Raw genomic sequence first — 24,136 nt, 5'->3', positions numbered from 1 at the left:
GTTGAGCCTTACTATTCTACCGCCCTCCCTCTCCTGTATATGTGTTTTTGTTTACTGCTTAACAATCAGTGTCCTGAGGCGTCTCAACAGCGTAGAGAGAAAAATAGGAAGATGAACCTGTTGTCATGTAACTGAGCTTCCTCCATATGTTGTTATGGTAGTGGGAAGGTAACCAGATCCCCCTGTCAGCCCTGCAGCCCCCCCCAGTGCTGTTATTGTCCCTGTGCACAAAGGATGGGGGGTGTATGTAACACAAGATGGAGCAACACACTGAGGTTCATGGACAACGCCCTTTCCCAGACTGTATCTGAGTATATCAACTGCCCATTTCTGGTCATAGAAGTTTTACATTTCACACCAGAGAAACAGCCTGGAAAAATACTGTTTTTGTCATTAGTGTGAAGAGGTTCAGCATGAGTTTTCTGACCTGGGTTCATATGCTGGGTTCTCTTTGCTTTGATATATGATATATTTGATATATACAGGATTATTGTTGTATACAGTGGTGGCAACTTGAGTGCCCAATACACTACTACACAAGACTGATTTGGATTAATGTGAGTTGAGCCTGTGTTCAGTATCTGCTTCATATTGTGTTTATTGAGTGTCAAAGGGACAGTGGCTTCCAATCAGTGACTCATTAGTTTTTTAACATGATCCCAAGACAACATGTTAACATTTATTTACCATTTTGCTATGTTTGCTGTTTTTAGTTCCCCTCCAGGGTTAATGAATATAACAGCACCCTGTTTGACACTTCAGTAATGGAAGTTGCACAGCTGGACTTAATGGCGCTAACAGAATAATGCATTTAAAGAAAGGATGGCCTTCACACTCAATACAGTAAAGATGCAGTTAGGTTTTACTTCTGTGTGAGTGGTAGATGGTGGCTAATGTCTGTCTATGTCTAAACATGTGTATGAAGGGGGGTTTAGCTCTTATACATGGGGGTGGGGGGTGGTAGCTGATTTCCTAAATATTTCCCACCTGAACAGAATTTTTTACTTCAGCACCACATTATACAGTGAAATCCTTGATTTTAAATTGCATGGGACTGTGCAGTTACAGTGAACCTCACGATCAAATGCTGTTTAGGTTTTAATTCAAAACAGTTGCTGGATAACACTGAAACATTTGGCTGTGTTTTTTTCCCTCTTTTGAATTGTGCTTTTGAAATATGTGGTCGCATAAGAACAGTGTCAGCATTTCTACATGTCAAGATGCATTTTATGATATGTTTTTCAGTGTTTTAATTAATTCAGCATTCGCAAATACATGGAACCTTTGCTTGTTTTTAAAACTCAGTATGACTCTGATGTACTTGATTCAAACCATATGTTGAAGGGGCTTGAAAGGGTTTCTACGGCATCAACAGACACAGCTGGCCAGCTGTCTGTGATCTCATATAGCATGCCATGTTTGCCATATTTTGCTGTACTCGTCAGCTTTGCCAAAGCCCTACCTCTGCTAACTAATTACTTGCCCTCGGGTTGCCAAATCACATGCTGATGAATAACCTTCAAAAACAGTCAGTGTCATGCTGCTTTTAAGAGAAAACAGTTGGGGTTGATGAATCAGACATTGTGTTGAGTTTTAGGAATCTGCAAGTTCAGTGCTGACGTCACAGAGCTGGTAAGCTTGTAAAAACGCCAAACGAATGTTATTTATGAATGCCGCAGAGGGACATCTCTTCAGTGTTCACATGTAGTGTTAGCATGAGGATTACTGTCTACATTGGCAGCAAGGTGGCCATGGACAGTGAGTTACAGCCTAACTGCCCTCAGCACTGATCATTAACAGTTCTAACACACTGGGATATTAAAGTTTGTTTTACTGCTCTCATCAACAGCCATGCAGGGCTATAGACATGTGCTATTGAATTCATATAACGTGAGTTATTAGGCCGTACATCTTGAGTGTCCATGTATATTGCTGGATCTGTCTAGTGTGGTCCTAGAGGAAATAGAGTAGCAGAGGAGATCATATTAGTTAATAAGCAGCTGTGCCATATCTGACCACAGAAGTTATGAACAAAAAAATAAAAGGTTATTATTGTTATTATTATTATTATTTCCACTCCTGGACTGCTTGTTTAAATCCTTGCATCTGTATGAGCATGCTCACACACCTGGTGCAGATAGACTTTGTTCAAAACAATAAATAATAAGCTTACTGTGAGCACAGGGTTTTATCAGCCAATGAAAGTAATGAGATCAAGCTAGTGAAAAAAACATAATTCCTGTGCCCACTCCAGTGAATCAGAGGCATGTGGATAAGTGGGGAGAACAACCTTAGCTGAGAAGCCATGTAAGTAATAAAACCGGCCGCAGACCAAGCGATGCAGCCCCCATCAGTCCTGTTGGTCTGTTCATGCACTTTAAAAAATAGGATCAATTCCAGTCTAGGGAATTGCTATTCTTATACCTGCAGGCCTAGCAAAGGAGTTTTAAAGTAAATACCACAATAGCACTCCACCTGAAACAATTCAAGCTTGCAACTTGACCAACAAAGAAGCAGTGCTGCACCCTGCCTGTGTCATGTGCCTGCCGGACAGTTGTTGCCAACTTCAAATTCCCCCAGCTTTGGCCTCTCCTCAGTAATGAAAAAGCTGTCCATCAAAACTGAAGTTACACTTCATTATGAAGTTAGCTGTAGCTCTTCTTGATAGTAAGTAAACTGTAACAAAAGAAAATATTTTCAACTGTGGAACAAAGTCTTACTGCCACTTTTGAAACACATCTTATTGTTGGATTAATCTGAAGAGTGTTAGGAATCAGCTTGTCTCTGCTTATGTATATATGCGAAGGAAGAAAGCAAGACAAACAGGGAGGCACATCAGGAATTGTGTGGTGGATTAGAGTGCAACAGTATGGTTTGATGTTTAATCAGTCCTTATGCGTAAGCTGTTCTAAGGGGGGATAGAAAGGCTTTTCCAGTAAGCCCTAATGGTAGTGGGATGTCTTCCTGGTGAATATTGCCTTTGTTGGCATAACACGCTGTGAACCTGCATTTTTTGTTTGCCTGCAAGGTTCCACTGAAGCAGAATGATGGGGCAGCACCGACCAAACATAGCATCTCACTTCCCTCCCTCTGGTCTGTCTCTCTCTCTCTTGGTCGGTTAGGGTGACTGAGGTGGCGGCTGTATGAAACTTTACAATCGAGTCGCTACACCATCAGGCCTAGCCTGAAAGCATTGTGTAATTGGACAGCAATTGCTTAATGGCAGATCAGGTTGTTATTGTGACATTTAAAAGCAAAGAAAAAGACGAAAGGAAACAGCAGGAAAAGAGCTCATCATTCAAGACAAAACTAAACTGATGGTTTCCTTGAGACCACCCGATGGCACCAGAAGCTGTCCGTAGTGATTCACATGTTTGTGCCACCTGCTTGTTCATGCCACCACCGTCGGTGTTGGTGTGACCCTGGCAAACACTGCTATCACTGCGAGGCGGCAGACTATTCCCACGAGTCCTCGCGTTAAAAACCCAAGGTCTAGAAACATTTCCGCAGGCGGCCTTTCCAAGCGGAGACAGATTTGTACATGGCCATGCTTGTGGTTTGGTGTTATAGCTGCAGACAAACTGAGGACAGATGTGTTTGGAGTCATTTTCACCCCCCCGCTCCCTCCGCACGATCCTCTATTCCCTCCCTCCTTCTTCCAGTTCCCCTAATCTGGGACTCATTGTGTCTGTAATAAAGCACAGCTGCACAGATCCTTCTCTGAACCCACTCAGTTCAGCTGATTACATGGGAGTAAGAGTGCTTTCCTCTCACAGAGTCCAGTCACACAGCCATGCTCCCCACATGGTAATGCTCTACTGGTCCCTTAACACAGATAATGCATGTGAAGGGAGACAGTTTCTTGTGCTGGACTGATGCCAAGACTAATTGTTCACATCTGATGTTGCATTTGCAACTGTTACACTTCAGGGACTGTTAATATCCATTGCTATTAGCAATGTGTAACACAGATATTGTTCACATCAAGAAAATTCTGTTCTGTCTTTATCTGTATGAGCTGCTTTGCAGATTGCAGATGTATATATATATAGTTTTCAGACTATTATTATTTTGTAATGGAAAACTTTTTTTAAATCAACAAAAAGTTTGTTCGTTTTTAATGCTGCTCACACCGCATTATGTGAAGACGAGGCTCCAAAGCAGTATGTCAATTTGTTGGGTGGGATTGTGTTAAATTGCTTCTGCTCAGAAATAAAAAAAGAAGTCATGCATATCAAAGTGAGCAGCCCTAATAGAAAGATGTGTCTCTCTTACAAATTGATGCTGCATTGACCGTCAGAGGCTGAACTTCTGTGTTAAAGCCAGAAAAAAAAATCAGTAACAGGGATCAATAACAGCCCTGAATTGTGCACGAGATGTCTGTATCACACAACATACCAACTTTATTTCCAACTTAGACGAACAACATAAGTTCTCAAAGTATACAAAGTGCTCACAGTCGAAAAAAGCTTTTAAATTGATTTCTTTGTGTGCTGCAAGTATACAAGTTTGTGCTATCAATTTGAGAATGTGATTCATTCAGCCTTGAGATAGACATTAATTGCTCTGCGCAGATGGATCTTATATGTCCATCAATCCATAGAATAACCTGCCTCCTCCTCTTTGATCACAAACTATGTGTGGGGGAGGGTCCAGCAGGTCAAAGTGGGTTCAGTATCTCAGTTGTAGCTTGATATCTTCAGGAAGCAACACTGTACAAAGGGATAAGCTCGGTTGACACATTAAGACAGCGTTTGTAAATTCATACAAATGTATGCTTTCCTCTCTGTTTGCTTTCTCTGACTGGAGCAGCACATAACAAGCTGTCATGCGTCTGAAAGGCTGTGTATGTGTTGAATGTGAAAGCTTTTGAGAGGAACATTGGGCTTGTCTTTAATCTTCTCTCCGTGTATTTTTCGTCTTTTTCTTTAAGCGCGGGCTAATTGTGTTTCAAGCAGAATTTGACACGTATTGATTCAAACGTGCAATGGCAAATGCACACACCCTGTGTATTGGCAGCTGCCCTAATCCCTCTCTTTGAAGAAGAAGCTCTTTCCTTGCTGTCATTGTTTTGAGGATGGATTTTTTTTTATACTTTCTCTCCTCCCCAACCATTCAGAAGAGGCAGGTTTCTAAACCCTGGGACTATGCAGCCTTGGGGGTTTTCCATATGTGTTGGTTTGTTTTGCTCTTTATGAAGCGGTTTAGAGTGTGTCATGATGTGTGGCATAGGGCAAGTGAGTAAAATGAGGATAATGGTTGGTCGCTGTGACTGTAATGGTCTGCCCACCACAATGACTCATTTGCTTTGTTCAGCTTGAAAAAGGAGCATTTAAATATCCTCATGGCCTCTTCAGCAAGTGAGTTTCTTTGGTATTTTGTGCTTTTGAAATAAAAAATAAATGTCTCTTTCCATCCATCCAGGAATATTTTAATAGATTATGACATCCATGCACATTTGTACAATTTACAGAACCTGGTGTAAACAGAAAGGCAGAATGTACACTATATATTTTTTTTGTGTGTGCAAATGACTCAGTAAATCATTTTTCTTTACTTCGAGAGAGACGCAGAAGCAGCCCCTATTTTACTGTATAATAGTCTTCTCTAGAGACTGTCAGCCTCATCCTCCTTTGTCTGCCGCTTTGTTTCCCAGCCAAAGAGGATTCACATGCCTTCTCCTTGTTTCTCCCCGTGCCCTGACTTCTCCAAAGGAAAAAGCAGAGAAGCAGGAATTCCATTAGCTTTGTTCTCAAAAACTCAGCATGAACTTGTGACTGTGCTACACATGACATCATGGCCCCAAGAACTGGTCCCAGCTCCCCATGCATTTTTCTACAGCTTTTATTTTACATCTTATACCCTAGGTAAGTGTATCACATCCTTTCATGTCTTTTGTTTCTTACAGACAGTCTGCGTTGTTTAAAATCCCTCACTTTTTGAATCTGGCTTAGATTGCTGCGCTGTTCTGTTTGGAGCACACAGAAGGATAAAGGAAAACTGTGTATGTGTGTGGGTGTGTGTGCGCACACCTCTGCATGTGCATGTTAAACAGAAAGGGGGGAAAAAGTGAACAGAAACGGCATGTTTGTGTGTGTGGTTAGGTTTGTAATTGGATGCAGTGGACCGCATCAGTCTTTACCTGAGCTAGTCATTTGCATGGGTTTGATTGACAACAGAACTATGCAAAGCAGGCACCAAGTGTTACTCCCTATGAAGGTAGAGAGGATGCACAAACCATGCCTTTTTCATTAGCTATCACTTTCTTGTTAATTAGTATTGAGCCATTATTGCTAAGAAAATGGTTGAAATTTCATTTGCATAAAGGCACATCAACTCTGTCCAGTCATGGTCCGTCTATTAGTGTCTTTGAGTTTATTTTGGCAGATGAGATCTCACCTCAGATTAAATATAGTGGGAGGTTTCTTTTTTTTTCTTTTTTAATTTTTAAAGTCATCAAACTAAACATACCCAGAAGAATCTAAAAAGTCCACCTCAACAAGGGCATCAAAGCTGAAAAAGAGGCATCCATCAGATTAATACCAGACAAGACTAAAAAACAAACAAACTGAAAACTGCTTTTGCTTGTGTTGTGTGCATAGCCTTTAAACACAGAAATAAAATTGCCTTCCTGTTACATCTTGTACTACATTTTTCCTACATCGTTATATATGATAAGATATAGGTATAGGTATATAGATATAGGTTTTGGGGGTTTTTTTTACACCCATTGTAATAGGCAGCCCCAAGTTCTGGTCATTTGTGAATGTCTGAATATGACTCTTTAAACAGATCGTGAGAAGTAGTGCATGTAAATTGGAATATTATGTTTATTACTATGTTACATTGCCTGGAAAATCACGTGATGTCCTTGCCATTGTGTTTGCTCTAGCAGGTCATTCGTGACACTTATTCACCACCGTGTAATGAAACTTTAAATGTGTTTGAATACAGTGAGGCGAACAAGATGGTTGAATTTATTACTAGATAGAAAGCACTGAACGACTTTAGGATTAGTATTAACCATGTGTTACTGTATAGCTATGCATGGGGCATGTCACGTATGAAAGGGGGACGCCTACACCTGTCATGCCTGATTGTTATTATTTACGGTGGCTGGATCTGCCTCTTCTCAACATTAAATTAACTCCATGTCAACTAATGACACAGAGGGTTAGGCAATTTTCAGAATGCAATCATGCCCTAATATATGACTGGGTTAATTTTTATTAAATTTGATAATGTACAAATAGCTTCCGTGGAGGTCGATCTCCTGGGAAATGACTTCTCAAACATTAATTTGCGCAACCTTTGTCCAGTGCAAATCAAAGTTTTAATGATCTCTTAGGTTTGTTGGTCATTTCTCTCTCTTAACTGTCTTGGAACAATGTGGAATCTGATGAATGCAAAAATACTTGTGCTTAAGACTAAAGTAAAGATCAAATTCTGATGACTTAGTTAAATTTTCACAACAAATGGAAGTAATTAAAAGTGGTGCTTCACCTATTGATACTCATCCGGATAGGGATACTCCACCTAATATTTTCATATAAAATATTTATTTATTATTTATTGAAATGTGGCTGTTCAGTATTTGTAGTATTCATGCTTCACAAAATGCTCTGGTAACAAGTTTCCAAACAGGATGAAAACATTGTTGAAACTCCTCAAACCAATACCGTAACATTATTCATTCCTCAGCTGTCCATCTGCCTCGTCAAATGACATAAAATCACAAGATGTGGCTAAATGCACAACTTCCGTTTATTACTCGTTCATTGCACGGATGACACATATGTGAGCTGTCAGGATGTGATTGATACAATGTGTTTCCACCCTTTACTAAAACATGCAAAGTTTGCACACTAACTGGTGCTTTTCTGTCTGGCACCAGACATCTTCAACCACAGACACACCAATAGTGTGTTTTCAGCAATGATAACAGTTCTACTCCCTTTCTAAAATAAGTGGGTATCTTGTTGCACTACCTTCAAGTGATTGTTGATATAATTTCCATAAACATGCACTCTGACTCAGTAAAGATGGGAGAGATACTGTGCCAGTGTTGAGCCACTGTTTTAGTTTGACAGATAATATTTTCTACAGCTTGGGACAGTGAAGCTATAGCCTAAGTATGCATGATTTACCGCTGTTATTTTTCCACTTGGTGAAAGCGGAATGAGACATTGACATCATTGCACAAGTCACCTGTCTGTTTTTCCACCAGAAGCTCTGGATAATGATTGTCCCAGTGGAACAATGATGGGTACAATCCTGTGCAGAGAGATATATTTCTCTGTTTCTCCTCACAGCAACAAATCAGAGACAGGACCCACTCTGCTGCTGTGATTAAAAAGTCTTACAAGAACCGGCGAACATGCCAGCAGAGGTTACCTCATCGTTGGTCACTGCCTCCTTCTTTGTCTCCTTGATTTTTATGATGGTATTTTGACAGAAATGATCAAGGGGAAGAACTAAATTGCTTTGAGCCTGTGCCTCAGAGATCAAAAGGACCTAATAATGTCATGTTACAGGTTGCACTAAGGCAGTTTTAGTGCCCAGCCCTCGTGATCAGCCTTTTCAGAAAACATCAGCTCAGCTTGAAACCAGAGGCACAGGGGTTCACAGTGATCAGCAGATGTAGCCACTAGCTGCTTTACTTTTATACTCATCTTTTCTCTTTTCTCTTGGACTTCTTGTGAACATTAACCTCTGGACATTTTTAAGGAAAATTAACCTGCATACCATCAGCTCTTTGTTGACTTGCTCAGATTTTTTTTCCTTCTCCTATATGATTGGGAGGGTGTTTTATTTCGAAAAGTGATCGAATTTCTTATGTTCTTCCTCTAACTTCCTGCCCGACTCGATCTGCTCTGTGGAACTGGACTTGGCACTTTTCACCAGAGCAAGGTGGACAACCACTTCTGAAACAAGGTGCTGGGTTCACAAGCATTGTCAGGAATTGCCGCTGTCATTGTCGCGTTGCAGCTGGAACGCAACACAGCCATGCCGGGCGGAATTACATTCAAGCTGTCCTCCAAGCTGACATTACATATGACAAACTGCACAAAAAGTGAAGAAATGGATGTAGTTTTCTCACTTTAATAATTTATGTTTCTGAGTGATCTGACCGTGCATAATACTTGAGCGCTCTCTTTTTAAGTAGTGTCTTTGTTTTCATCACAGTAGATATATAATAAATGAAAGCAATCAATATTCGATGTTAAATATTTATGGTTATTTCTCACCAAGCGAGAGGCTCAGAGATGAGTTAACTTTCAGTCCAGCTGAAAATGCGTGAGATGCAGCAGCACTCTAACAGCTCCATGGTGTAGCAGAGATGGATGGAGCGGTGCAGTGGAGCATTCCCTAAAATGTGTATTACTGCGGTGTATGGTCGCCAGCGAATGACCTCTGTAATACAGAAACAATAAAAAGTGATGCATGTGGACACCTTAAATGCATTATTATTCACAGTCTGATTTCCAAAAGGCATCTCAGTGTCCCAACCTGGCTCTGGCCTCCAACCTCACACAGATTGCTTTATTCTACCCCTGCCTGCTTTGTTCTCTGTCCCCTTTTCCCTTCCTTCATTAATCATTAAAGCCTTTGTAGATTGAACAAAGTGACCAATCCAAGCAGTTTTAAGGTGAATAAGGGTGTAGAGAGTAATTAAAAACCTGTGACCTTCAATGAGAGGACACAAGGAGGTCACAGAATAGCTGTTTATTGTCACGTAGTTCAACACCTCATTTCACAGAACTCTGATTTACATCTGAGAGGTTCAGCCAACTGGGCGTTGTAGACTGTAGGCTTGAGATTTAGAGATACACTGATATTATACTGTCACATTTACCTAACACTTAGCCCAATCACAGTCAACAGTATTTATGCAAGTTTCATTTTTCAGAAAGTGTCAATTATTGTCCTTTGAACTCGAGGGATGAAGGAAGGAAATATACTGGAGGCACATTTTGTGGCTGTCTCTATTGTCATAGTTTATTTACCAGCATATTACTGTGATGCTTGTCATAGTGAACTTCACCTGTAAGTATTCACAGGGGTCACTGAGATTTTCTGAAAGACATCATGAAGAGTTAAGTGGTTGACATCCTGGTAATGTGGCCAGTTTAAAACCCCACTAAAGCCTCTGTATCAAGCCGCTCGTCTCAATAACTCACAGAACAAATCCCAGTAGCTATGCACTGATAACTGCAGAAGGATGTAGCTTAGTCTTATCAGCTCTTGGCTCCAGTGACACAGTAATCCACACAATGCTCAGCTGTCATTGTACTGGAAAACACAGAATCATTTCATTTACCCAACAAAGGAAGGAGAATAATTGTGATGTCCCCCTGCACTTCCCCTCACTACTAACCCATCAAGATTGCTAATTTCCAAAGGTCAAATATTACTTATTCAAAAGAGCCGAACTGTCATCGTGCATTTTCTTTTCTTTTTTTTGTCTCTGCGGAGAAACCTGTATTGCCACTGGAGTAAGAGGCTCTTACTGAATGTCAGTTTAGGAAGATCACAATGGCTGGTTATGTTGGGCTAGCTTTCCGCACAGTCAGAAATCATGCAGCTGATGTGTAGGCATGGGACAGCCAGTGGAGGGGTAATGGTAGTTTCCTTGAGGCTAATAATTCCACAAGACACAACAGAGAAGCTTTGTACCCGACAAAGAGAAGCTTTGGCACTATGAAGGAAATTAGGTGACTCTTGTCCTGGTGGGGTGTCTGCTTACCTTGCAATTGTCCTTTAAATACAATAGTTGCCAAACATGGTTGCTCTCCCCTTGGAGAACAAATGTCCATGTGCAAATGTGATTGAAATCAAAGTGTAAAAAGAAAAGAAAGAACATGCCAAAACAAAAGAAAATAATTTCCCTCTCCTAAGGGCCAGTTGGCGAGATCAAGGGAGCTCAAAAATCTCTGTGTATGGCTATAGCCATGCAGACATCCTTGTTACTTAAATTTCTCAGTGTGTACGTGTGTGTGTGTTTGTGTTTGTGAGCGAGAGAGAGATAAGGGAAGGTACTATTTTTTTGAAGGCCTCTTCATAAATTTCTAATTGAGGCAGCAGTTTTAGGAAGGAAAAATAGCTCCAACAATATGCATAAACTACACAAACCAAGTGTTGGGGGAATGGTCACTGCAATCAGGCTAGGAAAATGAGCCAGCTGCTTGTTAAATGTGTTTATGCTCTGATGCAATTCTGCTTTAGTTTTCTTAATTGCTAGAGACACTGAACAGAGTACAAACACTGCATGTTTTTTTTTTTCATTCAAATCCCTTACATATTTGAGGCCCAGCTATAAATGCATGGAATGCTTTGCGCGTTTGAAGTGCAGTGCATTAGTAAAACGCCTTCGAGGGCTTAGTCTGGCAAAAGGCAGTATCATCATTCCCAGATCCAAGCTTCGGCTACAAACAGTTTACTTTCTCTGAAGAATACACTATATTGTGAAAACAGAAATAAAATAAACCAAGTTTATTGTTACATACACACAATCATATAGACTGCATTGTTCTCTGTTCTTTCTTTAAGTATCAGGAGCGGTGAGCAGCTGCTGTGCAGCTCCCGGGGACCAACTCCAATTCTAAGCCAGTGCCTTGGTCAAGGGCAGTGTCTGGAGAATTAACCTAACGTATATGTTTCTGGGAAAACCGGAGCACCCAGAGGAAACCCATACAAACACAGAGAGAACATGCTAACTCCTGCCCAGACTGCGAATCCAACCAGGGGCCTTCTGGCTATTAATCTCATCTCTGCCTCCCAGCATCTTTAAATAGATGTATTTTTAGAAAAGTCTTGATTCAGTAGTGGAACGTAGCATCACCTCAAGTACCACAACCCCTCTACCACTGCTGGTTGTTTTGTGAAAATAGACTGATGGTGCTTTCACAGCCCAGATCTTCACACAATTAATTGTAGGTTTCAGGTGATTTAAAGGCGGCTAGTTAATAAATCTGTTTTAAAAATGAAGTTGTTGATTGCAAGAGAGCAGAGAGCACCTGAACAATCATTTTCCTTGATGGATGGCTTACTTAAATGATATTTTTACATTTTAAGCATCTACATAGAAATAGCCATAATTGTGAAGAAGAGGATGTAATAAGTTGCGCGATGCCATTTGTTTACTCGCCTTGAAGCTGTGGAATATGCATTCATAATAGTAACATTTAAAAAAAAAAAGTACAGTTAGAGAGACAAAAATAACATGTGCATGCACAGTTACGCAAAGCAAGCAGCCATTTTGTTTAAAAAAACATTAGTGTATTGTGCTTTTAGCAGTTTGTATAATAATTGCGCAATTACAGAATGCACTATGAAGGATATTTTTGTGGTCGGCCACAAGGTCTGTACGCTGATCTTAATTTGGCATGTTCTCCCCAATTTTGGACTGGATTAGAATTTCATATCACAGCAGTTTGAATTGAGGTACCAGAGTGCGAGCTCCACTGGGGCTTAACAGGATCTTACAAACAGTGGTGCTGGCACGGATGTCTCACACAGCACATTCAGTTGGAGCCTCTGCTTCATATTGCATTGTCTCATCGCCAGTGCAGGCCACTCTACTAAACCTGGTCACATTCATTTGTGAATAATGCATTTTGTCAGGGGTGTTGTACCATTTGCCAGGGTCAGGTGGGTGGATTGCCACTGGGGTATTTGCCTGGCTCTGCATTTATCCACGGCTACTGATGAAACACCTATGCTGAGTATTTCTCAACTGTCAGTGACCTCACTTCCAAGAAATGAGTGATGGTATATTGGGATGATCTCACATGAGAGGTTTGAGTCTTGTCACATTTACAGCACATTAGAGCGACTTTCAGCCTGCTCACTTGCAGCCAGTGTATTTGGCAGGCAGGCATAAACGCTGAGATTGTGGAACATTTTCTTTGCCTCCGTGCAGTCACGGAGTCTGCATTCCATGTTCCAAATTAAATGTATCTCTCTGCCTCTCCCTATCTCTCTCTAACTATTTGTGTCTGTCTGAGTTAGAGTTATCACGTGATTGGACAGACAATAGAGAGGCACTCTGGCACTACGGAGAGGTTAGACGGGGTTTTTGTGTTGCTTGTCAGTGAGGGGGGCATCTAAGCTGTGAATAGGATCATTGAGCCGGAGGTAATTTTGGGCCCCGGTGCAGGGCATTAGTTGGACAGGCCTTTCTGCTGACAGGCCTGTTTCTCCCTCTCTCTCTCCTCCCCTCTTTTTTTTTTAACCCCCAACCCCCAGTCCCCCTCTTGCTGCATCGGCATTTCTATCCAAACTAAAGGCCTTTATCATTGTGCCCATGACGACATGTCTGATAGGGCGTGGCAGCCAAGATCTCTTTTAGCCCTGTACCTTGGGGAGCCAATACATCTCGATATAGATAAGTTGCAGCAGCCAGGGTTTAAGCGGCACCACACTACACATTTCTGTGGTTTTATAAGCCACCAGAGTGTCTGATAAATGAATAGACACATGCTGGACATTCTCATTCATTATCATTGGAAATGGTTGTGCCTGCTGGGAGTTTGTGCAGTGATTGCCGAGGGGACTGACTGTTGAAGGGCCTCTCAGAGGTGCCCTGATGGCCAAATTTCAGACAACGTTAAAGAGCTGGAGCTCAGCTCAACAAGAGGCTTGGGCTAAAATAACTCACAGGGGGAATGCTGCTATCAAGTGCACTGCTACACATGCTCACAAAAATGTATGGCCAAAGGACAGACAGGAAATTCATAGAAATGGTAATGATGGTAATAATTAGTGACTTAACAGCATAAAATTACTTTTAAAGAATTTGTCTTAAACTAGCTGGGCCAGATGGACATCTGTAGTCTATATATTACCTTTTTAAGGGCAGACAAGTCTGTGTTGCAATACTGGTTTCCTGTTACTACTTATTAACATAATGCTGACTGGAATGCTCCTAAATACAACGAGGGGGAGAGGACCTGGCTAAATTAGTACTGCTGGAAGAATGCAGTAGTTCCTTTAAACACTAATAAACACTAGCCAAACTCATACCCGAGGGCATCGTTTTTTCAGCTGCAACTAATTTATATAATCATTAATGATTGTTTTCAGTATCAATTTGTTCTTTAAGATAAAGTGAAAAGCAGCAGATTGATCATAACATTTATAGCTCTACTTACAGATATTAAAAAACATTATGTTAGCTCCTCAGTCAGAATAGCGTGAGTGGGACATTACCCACATCCAAGTGAAGTTCTTAAATCTATGGACTGTCTTCTGCTGTATTGTGAGTTATTTTGACAGTCCCTTACTCTGTATTCTACGTCTGTCTGAGTATCTGCTGACTTGGGCTGGCTGGTGATTGCCTGAAGGCTTTGAGTTTACAGGCGGCTGGCTTTAAGGCAAAACCTTCAGAGAGAGAAGGTCATCTATCTGATGTCAGCTTTGCCAGGTTCAAAGAGAAAAAAACCTAATTGGTCAAGGGTAATTTAACAAAGGCAGCCAGGAAAGAGCTAGTCAATATCAAGTGTATTCCAGTATAGAAGAAAGATCTTGTCATCTTCTATCTTCATTATTAGTTCTGCTGGCTCTCCTGCAATGTAATTTCACCTTGTGTGCTGTTAAGCAATATTTAGATGAATTGCAGTTCTTCAGGTAAAAAAAACCCCTCCAGTTTGCAGTGCAGCTTTCTTGTTTTGTCAGTGTTTAAATCTTTGCGCAGTAGCTGTAATAGAATGTAGCATGGTCCTTACAGAAGATTGCTCTCTGTGTTTGGGTTTTGATAAAGTAGAGCAAGATTGCATTTTCATTTATCAGGAGGAATACATTGTGAGTACACTGGCAGTTTGCAAACTTTTCCTAAGCGGCCTTGTATTTTTGATTCTCTCTCCCTCTCTCTCTCTCGCTCTCTCTCTCTCTCTCTCTCTCTCTCTCTCTCTCTCTCTCTCTATTACACACACTCACACACACACATGCACGCTCAAAGAGTGGGAAAAACCAAATACTGCATTCACTTTTCAATAATAGTTTTTTTTTAACTTCCCTTTCCTGCTGTTTTGCTGCTTTCAGCCATTTTGCCTTTAGTTGCTCACTAAGAAAACACTCACATATTTGTCCGCACTAGGACCAAGAGCATTTATCTGAGAACATGAAACTATGAAAATATCTGCTTACTCTGAATTCTATGCCAGCAACAAGAAAAGTTGGGACAGGGGCAACAAAAGACTGGGAAAGTTGTGAAATGCTCCAAAACACCCGTTTGGAACGTTCTACAGGTAACAGATGATAGTATCATGATTGGGTTTGAAGGAGGCATCACAAGCAAGGATGAAGCGAGGCTCACCACTGTGAACATAAAGGAGATTAATACATGGGCTCAGGGACGCTTGGTAAAACCACTGTCGATAAACAAAGTTCATTTCCTTGTGATTGTACTGTTTTTTGTTTTTTTGTTTGACACAGTAACCCAACTTTTTTGGAATCAGGGTTGTAGTAGGGTGTGGTGCACTGTAGGAGAATTGATTGCATTTGTTTGCGTGATACTATAAAATTAAGCCTGGAGTTTTAACTTATGACTTCCTTTGGACCCCAAACTCATCTACTGCATCCTCTCCGAAAGCCCAGAGGAACTCGATGTGTGAGTGCAGATAATACTCTGAAGACATCAGTGGGTCCCAGAGGTAGTAGCACAAAGGACGATTAGGCACCATCCTTCAAGGCTTTTGTTAAGTAATTCCACATCTCCTTTAATAATTCAAAGCGTCACCAGCAGAGATATATGGTAATGTTGTGATCTTTGTGGCCGGGAGAAATTTTTTTATTCCTCTTTATACCATTTTGTGTGCTATAAACATGATTGGGGTGGGGGTGGCTGCCAGGGAAACATATTCTCACAACAGGATCACACAATGAAGCTCTTAGGTATTGAGGTGTATGTTTGTGTGTGTGTACATGGAGGAGCGACGTGAAGGCTGTACTGTCACTCACTTGTAACATGAACTGGTGTTGTACCACTGCCACTGAGGCACCGCAGGGACTCGAGCCCCCATGAGCCACCTGTCTGCAGTGTATGTATGTGTGCGAGTTTCTGTGTGAACATGGTGATGAAATAAACATCACGCGCACTTACTTCTGTCTCTTGAGGAGCTGAGGATCGGTAGTCATCCGCGGAAGGCATCCCTGTATGTCATGGGGGACAAAGCTAGCATGTGATGGACTTAGCTGGAAATAAAATAAGACTTTTCTAGCAGAATTAAGCATGTTTATAAATGCTGTGTATATTTCTCAAACCCAAACATAGCCAGGCATTCAGACAGTGTAATTTACCCATCAGGTTGTAAATTAATATTTTGGTTTCGTGGTTCTTCTTTAATAGCCCTTGAGGGGCACACCTCCCTTTTTTCTGTAGTTTTCTCTCCCTCCAACTCTCTCCTTCACTGCACCTGTTTTGAGCAATACCTTTGGGGCACAGCTTGAAGTGAATAATGCATGAGTGCGAAGGAGAATCAGAAAACCTTTGTGGACCTTCTGTATGTCTGTGTGTCTGTCTTCTGCATCCATTGTCTCTATATCTTGTTCCCAAGGTTTCTCTCTCACTGTTTGGCTAGTTTTTATTTATTTTTTTTGCTTAAATTTGTCTATCTCTGTCTCTTGCAGTGAGGTTTGTTGACTGTGGCCGAGGTGGTCTGGTGCGGTTTGAATGCAGTAACCCATCTGACTTCCGGATAGAGGCCGACGGAGTAGTGTATGCTGTCAGGAGTATTCAGCACTCTACGCTCCCTGCGTTACCGTTGTTGATCAAGGCCAGCGACACCACCACTCAGCAGCAATGGGTGACTCAAGTCAGGCTGATGCCCTCCACACGCTCCAGCCAGCAGGTGAATATATGTTAACACTTCCATAACATTTCAGGGTTTTTTTTCCCTTCTGTCTGACTGATGTTACTGCCACAGAAAGGTGGAACGATCAATTCTCGCCTCACAACAAATAACTTGCGCTTACTCGGCATACTGCACATTCACAGATGACTAGTTCCGTAAATTGTAGCAGGTGTTCCGAGAGACTGGATGGATGCTTGCTAATTAAAACTTAATGTGTCAATTTACTAGGAGCACAAACATATACTCAACACGGTCAGTGGGTAGCAAGAGCAGATGCAAAATAGCTCCTCATAAAGTTGATTTCAGTGAGCATGCCTTGTGATTGTGAGGTTATTGCCTTATCATCCAAAAGGGGACACACCTCTTTCAGTGCTTTGGATGACAGGAAGCATCTGTCTGAGCGCTGCTCTAACCGTTCCACTGGACGTGTTGTGCAGTCATCTGCGATTAGTTAGAATGACCATGTGCTCATATGTCAACATTGTGGTTGGCCGAGGATCAGAGGAAGTGCACAAAAAAAGCACTGCTCATGTCCCAGCCTTGTAACCAGGAAATGAAAAGACAAATGTGTTAATGTAGAGGTTTTAACTTCAGTGCCAGTGGATTATGTGATCCGGCTGAATTAGATAATATCTGTTGTTTTAAACTTACAGGAGTGACACTACACACACACACACACACACACACACACACACACACACACACACATACACACAAACACGTGCAGTTCTCGACTATGTGAGCTACTCTTTACTCTGACACATTCTGTAGGGTTATAAATGGGCCACATGTGCATTTTAATTATTACTGCTCTAAGATCTTCAGTTAGCCTTCTGGTGTATTAACGAGCAGCCCCAAATGCAATAATCGTGTTTGTTTTACAAAGACCAATGTGCATTTCTTTTTTATCCCTCTAATACACTTAAGAAAATGGCTCAACAAGTGCAGCACAGCAGATAATCTCAGGAAAGGTTGGTGTCATATTTTATGCGGGTATAAATTAAAAGATAATAGTGACAGTTATGGGTAGTTCCCGTCAGTACTGAAGGCACATTGGTCTGCCCGCCTGAAATTAAACTTGTAGCCGGTAATGATTTCATGGCTTCGCAAAACACCATCATTAGCCACTGACACTCATCTACTATAGGGAGTCCTGCAGGTATGTGATTTTAATGATACCATCAGTCACTGTTGTAGGTTGGTCAAAGGCAAATGCATGCTTGTCCCAAACAGGCAAACATAGACTTTCATCAGGTTGTTTTTTTGTGTTTAAATAAAAGTCAGCACCTCACATTTACTCTATGTGTGTAAAGTTATCAGCTGTATCATCAGAAGCCATATTCTGATGTGTATCTGCAGTGAGCTCTTGGGTTTGCCCTAATTTGTCCATAATGAAATCAGGGATTGACTTTCCCGTATCATGCACGTTTATGAGGTCATGAGCAGTTGTCTTCCCCACAGCATAATTATTGTCATGAATCATCACGCATCTCTTAATCACATCAGCGATTACATTTTTTATTAGTCCATGAATGCGGCAGCCTTGGGGAAACATTTTAATCAATGACAACCAAACAATATCCTCATTAACTTCAGAGGGTCCCACTATCTCCACCTCTATTAGAACCTCAGCTCCACCGCAGTCCGTGAGGGGAAAACATTTCAGCATCTGAAAGAGAGAATTTTTCTAAAAGGGCAAATGCACACACATGCCTAATCCTTTCCACACACTCACAAACACTCAGGCCATCACTCAGCCTAACACTCTCCTGGACTCTGAAGTAGACTCCTATTCAGAAGATGGAGGAGGTTCAGAGAGTGTGGATGGGTGCAGACCCCCAGCACACCAGAGATAGATGTGTGTTGGGCTGAACAAACCCACCATGCCATTCATCATTCCAGACACAGGTTGCAAATAATTACTGCTCTCACTCGCACCCATTTTAATAGGGTAATAGATATTTCTGAGGCATGTTCCTTTGCTATCTGTCCGCTTGCCTCTCTGCATTTCCAATGTGTGAAAGCAGTATAATCGGATTTCAAACATGATTAGTGGAAGCTCTCCGACAGCTCCCCAGATGTTAGAGGAGGGGGAGCGTGGGATGTGGGTCACATTATAAGGTGGCAAAGTGGTAATTAATTTCTGTATGCATAGGACACTTTGTAGTAGTTTGTAGGACTTGACTACCTCACAGCCAATCAACATTCAGATGATTACAAGCAACAGTAGTAGAAAATACTTCAGGGGACAAGACGTTTCCATTGAAATCGAAGCTATCATTCATTGACATTGACAGATTTCACATATTGTTTTTCTGTTTTCCTTCCTGCCTTGTTTTGTTCAAGGTTATTTTAACTTTTTCTGGCACTACTTCAGTCTCCTCAGTCTCTAGAGCAGCATAGGCAATTTGAGCCATCTGTGTGTTTAGTGTCTGGCTTGCAGGTACCATCCTCCCTTGTTTCAAATCTCATTCATTACAGGCGAGGGAGGATGGCAGATCCATTATGGAAGCTGGTCTGTCTGTGTGGGTGCATTTTATCACGACATAAGAAGAGGTCTGCCATTTAAAGCAAACCAGTGCTGGCGGTGTGCGGTGTAGCCAAACAGTAGCCACACCAAAGCTTTTCAAGGCATATCATCACATGTTGTATTATAGATATATTTAGCTAAAAGAAAATCATAAAATAATGGCGTTTGTGATTAAACACACATTTTGAATAGGCATTAAATGACAATTGGAAGAGCTCCTTAGGTTTTGCACAAAATGGCAGGCTGTTTCCTTTTATCACCACATCAATTTCCTTTTTGTACAAACCAAATGAAAAGGCCATTGGTCAGCCTACAGTGCCATTCTTTGCAGTGAGGTGTCACTTCAGTATGAGGGTTGGCATGTGCTGCTGTTGATTGTAGCCTTTAATGGTTTTCATTCCTGCAGGAAAACATAAAGACGAGACTAAGAAGAGACAGCAGCCATGCTGTTAGTTATGTTAGACTGCAATTCTAAATGTTGTCAGCATGCTAACATGCTCACAGTGACAATGCCAACATGCTGATGTTTAGCAAGTATGCTTACTATGTCCATCAACGTAGTTTAGCGTGTTAGTGTGCTAACTAGTTAATAAGCGGTAAACACAAATGACATGACATCATTAGTTTTGCAAGTATTAAGTCATAAATACTTTCAAAACTAAGGATTCATTGGACGAGATAAGACGTGTATGCAAAGTGATTATAGTTCATCCTGAGGGGGACATGAATATGTATACCTAATTTTATGGTAAGCCATCTAATAGTTGTCAAGACATTTCAGTCAAAACCACAAATGTGAACCTTTGACTCCAGGAGATCACTGAAGTCAAAGGATTCATCCTCTCTGGGGACCATGAACTTCTGTTCAAAACTAAACAGCAATCCATCCATGAGTTGTTACATATTTCAGTCTGTGGCCAGCCAACATTGCATGCTGGTACTCATATTTAACTGCATAGATACGATCACCCAATGCTTGAACTAAATTATTTCCTTTTCACAGGCACAGGAAGTCGCTGTCCCTCCAGTCATGTCCAAGGATTTGAAGGAAATAGTGTTTCCATCACGAAACACAGACAGCCAACTCAAACGCATGAAGAGAGACTGGGTCATCCCCCCAATCAATGTCCCAGAGAACTCACGAGGCCCATTCCCGCAAGAGCTTGTCCGGGTAACGTAGCTCACCCAAGCACATACATGCACAGATGCACACTCATACACACACACACACACACCACTCTCACAACTTCAAAGAAAATACTTTTTGCTTGATATGACAACCTTGTAGGTCCCTGTTGCCCTGAGCTCCCACTCAGAGGGTCACAGACATGAGCCTTATGCCTTCAACAAAATGCTTCATATTTACAGCACTTTGCTAAAGGTCAGGGCTCTTTTTTCCGCTGTATTATTTATCTTTTGTTTCAAGGGGCAGTCTGTACCAATGTAACCTGCCATTATTTAGAAGTAGAGAGAAATCTGAAGCGCTCACCATCGCAATTGTTCCTCGGTTGCCTGTTGAGATATTACGCTCCTTTTATCTTGGCTCAAGGACACACTCTGCCCAATTCATTTGCATCAATTCTCTGGTCAGGGCTGAGTGTGGGTGGCTGACGGAGGACTAGCAATACTCGGGACAGATCAGAAGTAGATCCTTTTTCAGCATATTCAACTTTCTTCCTTGCCGAGTGTCCTGTACATGCTATTTGTATGTATTATATCGAATCAGGCCATATTAGAAGGGATGTTTCAGGGCTTTAGTGGATGATATCAGGATGAGGAAATATTCTGTGTGCTCAGCATGGATCCAGGGTGTCGGCACAGAGACTCTCAGCTTACATGGCAAACAGAATAGACAGCCCAGCCAAGACAGATCTTCAATACCACACACACACACACACACACACACACACACACTTTATAAACACTGTTTTACATACACTGCAACCTATTCTTTAACTAATACCGTAATTGGTGTGGGAAAAGGTAAATCAATAACTCAGTCAGTATAGCATTTTTTATAGATAAATAAGAACATTTTCTGTGTTTCATCATACTAGAAATTTAATAGTTTGGGATTTGACTGGTGATCAGAAAAAAAGATCTGAAGCCATTACATTTGGCTCTACAAACTGGTGATGGACATTTATATTTTTTCCATTAATTTCCTTAATTTGACCAAATTTCCCCAACTGAGGATTAATAAAGTTGATCTCTTTATAAGAACTGATCAATTAATATTGAAAAGTTAAAGATAATTTGAAGTAGCTGTAACTGTGATGCCTTCTGTTATTGTTAGTATTTGATAAATTATCCAAATGTACCAATAAAGCAGCTGATATTATCTTATTGCAGATAAATTAGTACAGCTGTATATGTCAGCTATACATGACTTGCACATGAAGTTTCTGTACATAAATCACCTAATTTGAAAAAAAAAATGTTTTTTTTTTTACATTATGAAAAAAGATAAGCCCAGTATTAGTCATTATATAGTTAGCATTGTTTTGAAGTTTTCGTTAACACGTCTTTATATCCACAGATCCGGTCAGACCACGACAAAAACCGGTCACTCAGATACAGCGTGACAGGCCCTGGCGCTGACCAGCCCCCCACCGGCATCTTCATCATTGACCCGATCTCTGGAGAGCTATCTGTTAACAAGCCCCTGGATCGAGAGCACATCCCCAGCTTCCATGTAAGTCAGACACAATAGTTATTTTAAAAAAATCCCCTTTAATTATATTATTTGTAGTTTGCAAATGGTCTTTCCAGCTTGTTTTCTCAAGAGAAAAATGCTCTGTCTGATGGAGCTGTACATTCCTGTTAGTTGACATGTGCTCAATGGTCACATGTAGCCTAAACGGTACCCTGAGACTCAATGAAGACCAGGGTCTCCCAGGAAATCTGACTTATCCGTCTGAGAATTTAAAGGATTTAACATGATGTTTTTGAGTGAACTGGGTGTGTGCTACATACATTATGATAACCTCCAGCTCCTACAGAGCTGCTGTATTCATCAGTGGTTCTCCCATTACAATGCAATGGTCTTAAAATTCTGTAGCTTAGTTTTTTAATGCTACTTATTCATATGCTTTAACATAAACTAGTAGACATCAAGCAAAGTTGTAGGTAAAATGAAATGGTAAGCTTCAGCATATTCATCTACAAGAGTCTGCTTACATGAAAGACTTTCACCGATGTTCATACTGGTTCAATTCAAGCTGTATGCAAACATAAACGGAATGCACTTGACACCGTAACACACAGTAATTCATTAATTAATTTACACTGAAACTAGGGTACTCTGCAAGGTACTCCATGCATATGATATAATACTGTTCTTCAAAATATACTGTATTAACCATGTTTATTCTAGAGCAGGCATGTCAAACTCATTCCATAAAGGGCCGTGTGGCTGCAGGTTTTCGTTCCAACCAAGGAGGAGCACACCAGGCTGGAATCATTTAATCAGCTGATCTCAGTCTTCAGCTGATAACTAAGTGATCCCTTGATGTTGATTGGTTGGCCTGGTGTGCTCCTCCTTGGTTGGATAAAAAACCTGCAGCCACACGGCCCTTTATGGAATGAGTTTGACATGCCTGTTCTAGAGCTTGAATGGGTGGATCAAAATATAGATGTATGAGCGAGTTCAAATCTTGTGTAAGGCACCAGCCTTGTGGTTGTGTGTATCCAGGAAAGATGCACTTGAAGTGCCAAAAAATACAGCATATCAGAGTTGTTTATGTAAAGCAGAACTGAACCTATGCTGACCTGGTGTAGGCAACAGTAGCATTTGTTTCATGAGACAACCATAAAAATGCAGCTAAAAGACTTGTTGTTGTTTTGTGTTGTCGGACTAAATCTAACAATTTGTTAGTGGGATAGTGGGTTCATCAGCTTTTATTGCAGCAGTGTTGTGGGTGACACTGAGGGAGTGGTTTGTTTGAACGGTGGAGAATCATGCTAGCTTGAGCATTTTCACAGTCCAGATGTGTTTATGTTTCCTCCAGTTGAGAGCTCATGCAGTGGACCTGAACGGCAACCAGGTAGAAAACCCCATTGACATTGTGATCAATGTGATCGACATGAACGACAACAGACCCGAGTTCACTCATCAGATCTGGAACGGCACTGTTCCAGAAGGTTCCAAGCCAGGTAATATACCACATAAAGCCAAGCACAGCTTCACGCTGTATGAGCAACCGATCGACTGTAGTCTGAGCCTCCGGCTTCACATGTGGCTATGATGTTAGCAGATCAAACAGCATTGATGGCATTTCTGAGGTTGCCACTTTTTAAATTTTGCTTCTGCTGTATTAAAGTGGTCGCAAGTATTTTAAGATCACAAGAAAGAACCGTTGATGTCTATATTACAAAGCTGTAAATCTACTCGTGTTCAATATAGCACTATTCACTCAACTTCTAATGTCTTTGATAAAAGACAGTAAAAGAAGAAATAAATAAAGTGATGTCTTAAGGATATTTGCATCATGTGTTTGTCTTTCTACCCAATAGGAACTTTTGTTATGACAGTAACGTCTGTTGACAAAGATGACCCCAAAACAGCTAATGGGATGCTGCGTTACAAGATCCTGTCTCAGAACCCAGAGAGTCCGACCTCCAATATGTTCACCATCAACAACAAAACAGGAGGCATCATTACGGTGGCGGCAGGCCTGGACAGAGAGGTGTTTGACACGTCTTCTTTCTTTCCGTCTTTATGGTCTCATTCCTTCTTGCTTATCTTTACTTT

At 41.2% G+C, this 24,136-nt stretch overlaps 1 protein-coding gene across 1 annotated transcript in view; it reads left to right on the top strand.

The window, feature by feature from the left end:
* cdh2 (cadherin 2, type 1, N-cadherin (neuronal)) overlaps positions 1 to 24,136 on the top strand; it is a 58,566-nt gene that overhangs the window by 19,000 nt on the left and 15,430 nt on the right. Inside the window, exons 3-7 of the mRNA XM_041948427.1 lie at positions 16,630 to 16,850; positions 20,387 to 20,554; positions 21,923 to 22,078; positions 23,394 to 23,538; positions 23,899 to 24,071. Coding sequence (XP_041804361.1) covers positions 16,630 to 16,850; positions 20,387 to 20,554; positions 21,923 to 22,078; positions 23,394 to 23,538; positions 23,899 to 24,071 — 863 coding nt within the window. The remainder of the gene's footprint in view (positions 1 to 16,629; positions 16,851 to 20,386; positions 20,555 to 21,922; positions 22,079 to 23,393; positions 23,539 to 23,898; positions 24,072 to 24,136) is intronic.

Source organism: Chelmon rostratus, chromosome 12, assembly GCF_017976325.1.
Source record: "Chelmon rostratus isolate fCheRos1 chromosome 12, fCheRos1.pri, whole genome shotgun sequence".
NCBI classification, from domain to species: Eukaryota; Metazoa; Chordata; class Actinopteri; order Chaetodontiformes; family Chaetodontidae; genus Chelmon; species Chelmon rostratus.
This window is presented reverse-complemented; position numbering and strand designations above follow the sequence as displayed.